The 11,109-nt window shown below is 35.8% G+C and overlaps 2 protein-coding genes across 3 annotated transcripts; one reads left to right on the top strand and one right to left on the bottom strand.

Annotated features, from left to right (window-relative positions):
* Positions 1 to 3,066: 3,066 nt before the first annotated feature.
* On the top strand, positions 3,067 to 6,150 carry LOC133725891 (uncharacterized). Of its 2 annotated transcripts, none has more exons than XM_062153292.1 (4): positions 3,067 to 3,227; positions 3,442 to 3,524; positions 4,715 to 4,907; positions 5,656 to 6,150. In XM_062153292.1, the coding sequence occupies exons 2-4, from the start codon at positions 3,459 to 3,461 to the stop codon at positions 5,784 to 5,786; spliced, it is 390 nt and encodes a 129-aa protein (XP_062009276.1). In that variant the 5' UTR covers positions 3,067 to 3,227; positions 3,442 to 3,458; the 3' UTR covers positions 5,787 to 6,150. The 2 variants fall into 2 exon arrangements, with proteins under 2 accessions (XP_062009276.1, XP_062009277.1); XM_062153293.1 differs by having other exon boundaries at positions 3,074 to 3,227; positions 3,384 to 3,524.
* A 1,152-nt stretch (positions 6,151 to 7,302) lies between these two features.
* On the bottom strand, positions 7,303 to 11,103 carry LOC133725890 (vacuolar protein-sorting-associated protein 11 homolog). Its single transcript, XM_062153291.1, has 3 exons — positions 10,899 to 11,103; positions 9,035 to 10,810; positions 7,303 to 8,237 (listed from the first exon to the last, which is right to left on the bottom strand). The coding sequence occupies exons 1-3, from the start codon at positions 11,085 to 11,087 to the stop codon at positions 7,878 to 7,880; spliced, it is 2,325 nt and encodes a 774-aa protein (XP_062009275.1). The 5' UTR covers positions 11,088 to 11,103; the 3' UTR covers positions 7,303 to 7,877.
* Positions 11,104 to 11,109: the final 6 nt, after the last annotated feature.

Here is an 11,109-nt window from a genome sequence, read left to right as displayed (position 1 = left end):
TATTAGCTCTTCTGTGTAAGATGGTCGATTGATGCTACTTTTGTAAAATCAGGCGATAAATAAATCCTTCGAAAGATGATGCTAGTAAAGATCATCATTTAAAAACGTACATGCACCAACCTATAAGGTCCAGTCTTTTTTTTTTTTTGAAGAAGGTGAAATAAATTAGATGTTAAAACCTCTGGAACAACTAGAGTTTACATTGTCCACAACAAAGCTTTCGAAGCCTCCATTGCAACCCTAGTGGTCCAAGTGTTTGTTGTTTGTTGTTTTTTCTTTATTGAAAAAAAAAAAAATTCCAGTGGTCCAAGAAGCATTTACAAAGGTATTATGGCCTAAGTTTGCTATTGCATATGCTACAAAATTTGCTTCTCTTCAAATATGCTTGAAAAGAAATCTACTGGAACTGAGTAACAATCCTCTTTATGTCTTCAATGATTTTGATTAATTTCCAAGGCAGGACTATTAGTATCCCTTAAACATAATGTATGCTCGTATTTTCGACCTTCCGGTTGCATTTAATCTCAACAACTCATATCCACCCATATTTGTAGACCTGAAAGTTTCTAAGGGCATAGGGTGTAACCAGTGGCGGAGCCAGAATTTCATCTCAGGTGGGGCACTCGAAATTTAAAAAAAAAAAAATAGAATTTAAAACATATACCAAAATTTTTAATAAATGATAATAAATTAGAATAAAGTTACAATAAGATTGATATTTTCCTTAAAATTACAAATTTGATTTATAGTGTTTAGATATTAGACAATTTTTTATTATGGGGATTGGGGACATAATTTATTTTTTATTTTTGAAACTATAAGGAGGAATAGTGTTAGTGTTTTCATAAAAAAAAGAAGTGACAAAAATAAAAAATTGTAAAACCACCAGTTTCATTTTTGTCAACGCCAACGTGAGTCGAGCCTGGGACCAGCTGCAAAAGACATGCAAGCCTTGCCACTACACCAACTTGGTTGTTAATAATTTTGAGAAACTCTATTATTCTTATACAGTTTTTACTTACATAACTTTGAAAAAAAAAATTAAAGTGGGGCACGGGACTCAGTAGGTCCCCACGTGGCTCCGCCCTTGGGTGTAACTCAATATAGTGCAAACTAGCTATTATTAAAGACTATACACCTCTTTTTCCTTCTATTTTTTTCCCGATAAAGATATAATATATACACTTTGTTATTGCTCATTTTCTCTTTTTGAGATTCACTGGCTAAACGTGTTAACTAACTTCAAGTCTAGCTTCAGGGTCAAGGTCTTTTTGGCTCCTAATCTCTAGCTACTTCATTCTTTGGTTACATCTTCAATGAACCTCCCATCATTTTGTTATTTAACCGATTTGCTTTTGATTGGTTTGACGGTCAACAAAGCCATCCCTGTTAAACCCTATACATATTTGTCCAATTGCATCACTCGGTCCCCTCCTCATATTGATTAGTGCAAATCTTAATGTGGATGGCAATTATGTGAAGGAGAATTTAAAAGTCATATACTGATCAATCTGCCAGTTTGGGTCTATTTAGCTCGTATAGTTTGGGCCTTCCACGTTCAAGTCTCCTAATCTGTCCATTAATTTTTTCTTATCAAATTCTACTCATGTCTCAGTCGTGTGGAATAAAAAGATTACTCTTTTGAACTCGTACTTCTTACTAGTTATGACTTATGAGTCAATCTCCCTCATTATGTGTCATCCACTCATAAATCATATTTACTTATCACCTAATTCACAAGTGAGTTTATTTTTATCGACTAATGTGTTAATCGAAACCGTGAAATTTAAGTAAAATGGGGCCAGCTACACTCTCATTTGAAAAAATATTGCTACAAAATTGTAATCCTAAAGATAACACTGTGAATCACAACATCACCTATTTCACTAAATAATCTAATTTGTAATTTTTAAACAATGAGATTCTAAACCCGTAACACCGAGAATATAAAAAAAAAATATTCAAAAAAAAAAGGTAGAAAGGTAAGAATTTTTTTTCCCGTAATATTATTTTTATGTAACATAAAATAAAAGAAACATGTATAAAAAGTGAGTGTATGGGAGCGAGATCAAATGGGTGACCACACCCCCAAAACAAAGAAAGGAAAAAAAACTAATTTATTCAAAAAATAAACCTAATTTGTTCAAAAAGAAAAAGAAAAAGAAGGAAAGAAAAATAAACCTAACTAGTGACCTAATTTAGGAATTCATGCTCATTATATCATATGTGGTCTAGGGATAATGATAGTTAGGGACTTAGGGTAAGTAACAGTGATTTTCATGTGCTGCCCATGTAGGTATAGGTATACACTTCGTGGTATCACCTAAACTCTCATATTCATTGTTCGATGCAATGACCACTAGATTATTAATGATGAGATGATTTTAATTCACCGAATTTCACAGTCATCTGATTATTGTAACGTTATAATATTTAATAATATTTATTATCGATTTAACAATGCATTAAAGTTAGATACTTAAATCAATATGTTAGAATCCGTTTCGTGTTAGGTTTTCAGTTCATAAAACTTAATAACAGCGTTATAATATCTAATATTATTTTTTATGTTAGCGTTAAAGTTAAGATAAATAACTCAACATAGTTGGAATCCCTTTTTTTGTTTGGTTATCAATTTTCCAATTGAAAATTTTGATAACAGCTTGCAAATGATTATGAAACTGTTGAAGTTTGGTTATAGTTCAACTCGTTAAGCTCTCTATTGGCGAAGCCAGGTTTGAACTTCAAAAATATCAATTGGCTGAGCTAAGTTTAAGCTTAAAAATAATGATTTCAACTTCAGCCAAAACTAAACACCTGATGAGCTTAACTCCAGCTCTTTAACCACTTTTTTTTTTTTTTTTTTTAATATAATTTTATTTTCCCCTTAACTTACTTTTTTTTTTTTTTTTGCCCAATCCTAGGCCTAACCTAGTTTACTTTCTTCTTTTAGTAACAAAATGTAGTTTACTTTTTTGTTTAATGAAATTTGGTAAAACCAGAAATAAAACAATAAAAGCAAATAGTAAAGAGAGAAAACTGAGGGTGAGGTTGATGTTAAAGGACAGAAAAAAGAGTGGGCAGAAAAGCAAATGAGTCATTGAAGTTCCAGAGGCTCTCTCTCTCTCTCTCTCACTCCTCCTCCTCACTTTCTCTCTCCTTCTCACTTTCTCTGAAACAAATGTAGAGAATCTATACCCTCTAAATTCTCACTCACCTTCCGCACGGTAAGTCCCAAATTCCAGTTTTCTCTTACTTTCTGTTTGGTCCTCCCAGAAATAAAATTGCAACCCAAGAAAATAAAAATCGGATCTTGGTAACTGTCAGCGGTCAGCCAGTGCCATAATCCCAAACTCATAGAAACTATTCTTTTGTTGATAAAGATTCAATCTTTGAGGTTATTGGTTTCTGGGGACTGAGAGTCTCTGTGAATCATTGAAGGTGTTACAAAGGGGGTAATGGTTAGGGAGATGAGCAGAGAGCAGCCACCGGAGCCTCTTGATTTCTTTATTTGGACTGTTGAGGTAAAAAGTTTTAAACTTTATCTGTTTCTCGTTTTGGGTTCTATTTTTTTTTTTTTTTTTTTTTTTTTTATCTGTTGTTATCATTTCTCGTTTGATAAAGTAGATCTTGTTTTGACTTTTGCTGTTTAGTTCGTATTGTGAATTATGCACATGAGCTTCTTCGATTTAGGCTTTGTAATTTCGGGTGTATGTGCTTGTATGGTTGAGTTATGTTATGATTTTACTTGTTTGGGAGTTGATTGATAGCTTGCAATTCTGTAGTTCTTGTTGATGGGTTTGCTAAATGGGACAGCTTTCAGTTTAGTTTTAATTTTTGTGCAATTCACCAACTTAATGAATCCAAGGGACATATAGTTGATCATGTAATATATGCTGGAAAAATCTAGTTAGTTAGCAAGCCCTTGAGTCTGTGAAATTCATCAACAATTTCATGGAAGTTGCGTAACCATCTCATTCTGTTATTAACAGGAAATAATTGCCTTCTGGTCACTTATCAATTCATCCTTCCCATATTATTCTTGTTAGCCTTTAGGTGTCATAGTTTTGACTCTTCATACTTTTGAGTTTTTATCTAACCAACCAGTGTAGCTATAGGCTACCAAATGTTGCTGGTGAGCTGGTGTGATACAACTAAGTATCCTACACAATTGAAAAGAGCTTATGACCTAAAGCATGAATTTGGTTGCTCATTGTGGTGCTAAGGATGACTCCACCGAGTTAGTTAAACTAGAATTTACAATTGATACAGTGCAGCTGTTGCATAGGGTATAAATTAGAAAACGATTATTGTGATTAAAGTTGCTAAGTTGCATCATTTTGTTTTTCTTGGTGGTTTAGAATGTCATGTAATATTGGATGATATGGATTAACGTGTTTTGTGATTAACTCAATATTAAAAGTTGAATTGCTCTAAGTTTAAGGTAGGTACTGAACTTTTAAAATGATTCTAGGCCAGCTAATACTACATCTTAGATTCTTAGGTAACTCACTTGTTAGGCTTTAATGTACATGATTATAAAGTATTCACACGCTCCCCCGCAGAGGGGGGGGGGGGGGACAATGGTGATGTGATAACATGATTTTGTCTTGCTCCATGATGAAGACCTAATAATCCAGAATGTTTATCAATCAAAAGATAAAGTATATGACTCAATGACATGCATCTCATGTGTTCTTTCCCTTGTGAACAGGATGTTGGTTTATGGTTAGAAGAGATAAATCTGGGCAGTTACCGGCAAACTTTCAAGGAAAATGGTGTCAATGGAGAGTACCTAGAAGGCATGTCTATGTTCACTACTGAGCAGATTCTTCGCTTTATAAGACGATGCCACATGAAATGGGGAGATTTTATCACACTGTGTAAGGAGCTAAGGCGAATTAAAGGTCTGCATTTTCTTCCTTTCTAAGTTTCTATGGATTTGTATGACTGTCTTCAAAAGACACCTTTTGACTTGTGATGAGACTAGGAATGTCATTTTGTGCATTCGTCACTGGCCTCTTAAAGACACTTTTGGGTAACCTGTTCATTAGAAATTTCTCAAACAGTCTTTCCATGTGGTATTCAAAAAAAGAGGATTAAAAAATAAAAAACAAGAATGCCTCAGTTTCATTTTTATTTTAAAATATTTGTTTAATCACTACCTTTTACATTATGCAAATGTCGAAGTAGTCCTCTTCTGAAGTGGGGCATGAACACTCATGAGGTGCATCATCTTTTGAGAGTAATGCTTTCTCTTGAGAAATGGATTTCAATTAAGCCATTAAGGCTTCCTACTGAGTCTGTATCTCATATTATGTATAACAGTATAATTATTATTGCAAATTGCAAATTACATTATTCGAGAAGGAAAATGTGGAAGCATATATATGTAGAGTGACTTTCACGGGACACTGGGTGGCTTGCATGCTTCATTAGTCTCATGCATTAGTATGGTCTACTGATAGCACACGCTAACATTACAAAAGTGTTACTAAATGCTTATCAAACTCTTCTCTTAATATCATTACTCAGTTATGTTTGAACCTTTCTTAATCCATGTTCCCTAGAGCTGTATTTGTGCTTTTCTCCTCTGGAATTTGTATTGCATTTAGATACCATCTGTGTGTGTGCTGAAACCAATTTTGTATCCAGTCGCTTGCCTGAAAGGAGAGCAAAAAGTCCGCAGGCCATGGTGGGCTCCGTCTTGCCTCTCAATAGTATTTGTCAAGGTGGCAAAGCGTAACAGACAATCACGCGTTGTTTCCTTGAAGCTGGAACCATAAAGGAAGATCTTATATGTACCTACTTATATTTTCTTTTTTTCTATTTTTTTTGGCTTAGTGAACAGAGTAGGAAAGTATCTTTTTCTTTCTTCCTTGAATCGGTCAAGTTACCTGTTTGTTCTTTGCTGGAGAACTCTGTTTTATATAGTCTTTAATGTAACTATTACTGGTCGTTTGATCTTTATTTACTTTGAGAGCCATGGGGCACTCAACTTCTTGTTGCAAATCATCCAGCCAATGTCTGTGAAGTTAGTTTTTCCTTGTACTTCTTTCCCATTACAGTAAAAACAAGAAAGTGATGATCTACTCTGGATAATAGATTTTGATCTTCATGTTGGAATGTAGGTTCATTTTTGCAGTGTAATGAGCATCAAGTTATGTAGATATTTACAATTTGACTTCAAACTTAATTGGGTCATTATTGAATTCCTCAATTCACCATCTTGAGATCTTGGGGATTTTGGAGGAATCAAGGTTAACAGTATTAGGAGTATATTTAAGTTGGGGTTTTGTTACAGGTGCATCTGCATTCTGGTTATAATTGTTTAAGCAGTCCTTGGAGTATTGGACCACATATCATTTAGTTGCATTTATCAAAATGAGGTCAAATAAGACACATGGAAGACAAAGATGACTGTGATTTGATTTGGCTGTCTTCTGCATTCAAAAAGTGAAGTTGAGAGACGTGTGGTGTAGAGTGTGCCCAGTTGGATGTGAACCAACATTGCTGAGGCCTAACGTACTTTGTATGCTAAGAAGTCGGGAAAAGCCTTTTATAAAAAATAAAATGGTTTTGGTCGGAAAAAGTTCTCCCCTCCCATAATTTTTGCCGTTAAAGGCCTCTCCATAAAGGAGTAAAACTAAACAGGAAAGCAGCTATTTGTTGTCCCTGTTCAAAATAATCGACAATATAGATGAGGTCCTTCATATATGAATTACATATGATCGAATAATTTCACGATAAATAAATTATAATGGTCGGTTCTGATTGAGAATCTGATAACATAATATGTAATTTAACAACATTAAAAGCTCCAATAGTACAGAATATACCCCCGACCTCCTTCGTAACCGAAAAACAGAAACATGAAACATTATTGGATGAACAACGTGGTAGGTGGGTGAGGACAGTGATGGTCTACCACTTCTACTGTGATAATACAATGGCAGAAAACGAGTCATTATCAAACCTGATAAAGCAACCTTTTTCTTCCGCAGATGATATAGATGTGACTTAGAGTAGGGACTTCCCAATTTTTGATTGAGAGCATTTCTCAATTATAAGAACCAGACACGATCTACCATCAAGTTTATAATCATATAAAAGAAAAACCATAGATTTGAATGTAATCATGTTTGATCAAGCCACAGATACCTTGTTAAAAAAGGACTATTTATAGCTCTAAATTCTCACACAGCATACAGACAAGGGCAACATTCTAAGGAGTAGGTCAAGCTTGAAAATCATTGCTACAAGCTTAGGATTCCCTAAGAAAGAATCCAAGTAGGCATGAAATGATTTCAAAAAATAGATAGCGTACCTTCCAATCTGGACCAATTGTTCCAGTCATTAAACAGCTTGAAATCTTGAATTCATGTGCATACAAACAGGAAAGTTAATCAACTGGCTTTTCTGCTCAGCAAACTAAAACAAAACAAGTTACAATACCCAGTAATTCTGGTCCATCGTATCTTCCAAACACTGATTTTGATTAATGAGAATGTAAGAACCTACATAAAATCTACAAAACCCAACTGTATGTAGCCAACTACACTTATAAACTTCAAACAATGCCTCTTTTCACAAACTTCAGTTTATTCTCCGAATTAATGCATATCCACAAAACTGTTTCAGGACATATCATTTTGATCTGCAAATGAACACACAGATATAACTACCTCCAAAACTTTGGGAAACAAAGCAAGAACAGTAAAGCCCGGTCGTCCAATGCTAAAGGAAGGAGCCCAAAGTCCGCTCAATTCCATCCCATAACTCTCCAATGTCAAGCTCACATAGAGCATGGACAAAACTGATGAAGCCCAAGAGACCTGAACAACAGTCAACAAAACCTCATAAGCTGTTGCTGCTGATCAAGAAGAAGCACCTGTGGGTCCATTACTGGTTTTGCTAATGACCCCCTTCCCGAAATACTCAGCGATTACAGAAAAACCATCCTTTGAATTTTTAACTTGCTGGAAGAACCGATCCTGATCTTTGGAGTTTTGCTCTAAACTTGTTTTCATTTCTAGAACAGATCTGTATTCAGGAGCACATACAGGGCATTCTTTCTCATTATCACCGAGGCAACGCTGATGGAATGAGTGGATACACATAAAATGTACAGCAGGGAGATCAAGAGTGAAAGTACATGCAGTGCACTTGCTGAGCTGAAAGATCCTTGCATTTGTCCTAAGATCCTGAATTTCTTTTCTCATTGTCAATGTTGCTTCCTGAACAATTAAAGGACTCATTAGATAATCTCTCTCACAGACGCACACACCCATGAGAGCAAACAATAGATTGAATCAAAACCTAGAATGGTGGTAAGGGTACTGTTTTTTTTGTCCAATATGCACACAAATCTATTTTTTAATCATTCACTGTAACATAGCTAAAGAACCATAGAAAACTAAAGATGCCTTGTCATTTCCCTTGTCTAAAGTAGTGCTTGTTGAAGTGCTTTCAAGATATAGTTTTTCACTTGCTCAGAAATTCCTTTTAAGCAAGACTTCCACTTGTTAAGAAACTTTCCAATTGAATTTCCAAAAAATAATAATAATAAATAAATAAAAAAAAGAAGAAAAGAAAAGAAAGAAACTTTCCAATTGTCAAATTGTCAAATGCTACCAAAATATATTTGCAGTTCAATGTAACAAACCCTAAATAAGTCCCTATCTGTTATGTACTTATGCTATTGCTTTTGAGACATTACTGATTTTATTTGTTTATTCTTTTATTATTATTATTATTATTATTATTATTATTATTATTATTATTATTATTATTATTATTTATTCATGTTTTCCATTTTTTTCAAATTATTTTATGTTTACCCAACTAAATGCGCATGCAACCTTATTTGATAACTATTTTGACAAGATCACCATGGTGTCACTAGAAATGCTTCCAACAAAGACTTCAAGAAATAAAGAGTGGTCCAACTTAACAATCAAAGAAAGAGGTGGTTGAAATGAAAGAAAGACGTATTATAAATAAGTTACGAATGACAGCTGCAGTAAGCACCAACCTGATACTTCTCAATAGCTCGACGGTCCTCTTCAATCAGTTTTGATTCTTGTTCAAGCTTTCGAGCAATGTACTCCTTAATGACAGAGAGTGTGAGGCATGGATTTCTGGACAGTGTTTGAAGAACAATAATAGGAGGCAAGATATCATCTCTTTCTATATACGTCAAAACTTCCTTCACTTCTTTGGAACAATCTTCTCCAAGTTCACCAAAATATTTCAGCAGATCTGCCCAAAGAGTTGGGTCCCCACCCTTACCTGAATCCCCTAATCGTTTGCAGCATGCAATCAAACCTTCATGGTCATGGGCTTGCATGTAGCAAGAAATGACCTCTTTATAGAGTTTCATTTTCTCATATATATAGAGAAGCCCTTCCTTAAATTCATTCATTTCGCAGAGGATTATGGCAAGATCAACATCATAAAGCGGATGTTCCAGCTCAGACGGCCATGCACTCTTTAGCAGTCTTAGCCCTTTCTCTTGCCTTTCCATACGGTCCATTTCCTGAGTTAAGTCTTTGCCATCAGCAACAAATTTCCCATTCGACTCAGCTTTTGACATTGTGGCTGCTCCCGGTCTAATAGCCCTAACACTTATATCTCCACCATTGCTAGCTTGCGACATCAACGGGAAGTTCAAGTCATTTGACAAATACAACTCCAAGAGTGTGTTATGGATTTCTACTTGAGCAGGAGAGTCTTTGACCTTGTTGGTATACTTTTCAAGGAAAACCATAAGTGACTGAAGATGATGGATGAAGATGTTCAGGAAATCAACAGGAGATGGTAACATAGTTAAGTATGCACCATTAGTGCGTCCTCTCTTGGCTGATTCTCCATCCTCAGTGCACAGCTTCATCAGTATCTCAATTGTCTCCTCGGGCTTGTGCTCTATCAGAATCTTACCGTACTCTTTGACTGTTACTCCAGCTTGGCTTGGCTCAAGGCTTGAAATATATTGCAAGGCTTCCTCATATCTACCAAGGTCTTCAAGTAAGATCTTCAAGTACCACTCATGCTTCCCTGCCTTCTTAGCGACATACATTGCATGCTCATGGTAGTTGGTAGCACGGCAGACCCGTATTGCCGTCTCCACATCAAACCTATGTTCCCCAAGACCATCCTCACTTTTAATGAACACATTTAGCTTGTCAACATCTTTCAATTTGGTGTAGCAGTTCAATAGAAGAGTGGTATGATCTTTAGAAGCAAGCCCCTTCTCATGTAATTTCTCCAAGTAATTTGTAAGATTGTAGATTCGTTGCGCATCTAGAAACTTTTGTATAACATAAGATGGCTCAAGGTGACCAATGGTATGGATATACTGGGCCATTGCCTCATCATAATCTTGCTTGCTATAAAGATGATCACCATACTTTCTTAGCACTTCAGCAGTTGCGGCAGCATCAGCTTGCTGACTCTGGACAAGGTTGATGGCAACCGTATATAGATTCTTCTTAAAAAGCATATCTAACTTGCTCTCCATATCCTTCTCCCCAATGCACAAAGCGGACTTGTCAGCCATTATAAGTATTATGCTACCCCATTCGCAGAGCATGTGAGAAACCTCTTTTACCACAAGGCTGTGGGCAATTAAATGGTTCTTCAGGTCATATATGTTGAAAGTGTGGTTACCACTTCTCTGATCTTCTATAATACACAGAAGATATCCACGAAACCAGCCTAAAAATTTCTTTTCTCCTTCAAAAGCCCAACAAGGACCACGCCCATCGACTTCATAAAAATACACAGCCTCAGGTCGACCAATTATCAACTCCTGCTCACAGTAAAATAATAAAGAAATAAATAAAAATGGTAAGATATACAGGATAATACACAGACGAAGATAACGCTGAATTGCATACCCCGCGATCACTCATGGCCACACTGTTAACATTGCCTCCAATCTGATCCAGGGTTTGCCCCCTTGACGGTTGGTTCTGCAAGATGAACAAGCTCACAGAAGACGGTGTCACAGCAAACAACTGAAGGGCCTGACCATCCACTCTGAACCCCCAATCCCGTGATCGAGCACTGGCTCTTGTCAGAAACATTATTCACCTGGAGCTTGAACCG

The sequence above is a fragment of the Rosa rugosa genome, chromosome 1, assembly GCF_958449725.1.
Source record: "Rosa rugosa chromosome 1, drRosRugo1.1, whole genome shotgun sequence".
Classification (NCBI taxonomy): Eukaryota; Viridiplantae; Streptophyta; class Magnoliopsida; order Rosales; family Rosaceae; genus Rosa; species Rosa rugosa.
The sequence above is the reverse complement of the archived record's forward strand: the minus strand, read 5'-3'. Positions and strand labels throughout refer to the sequence as shown.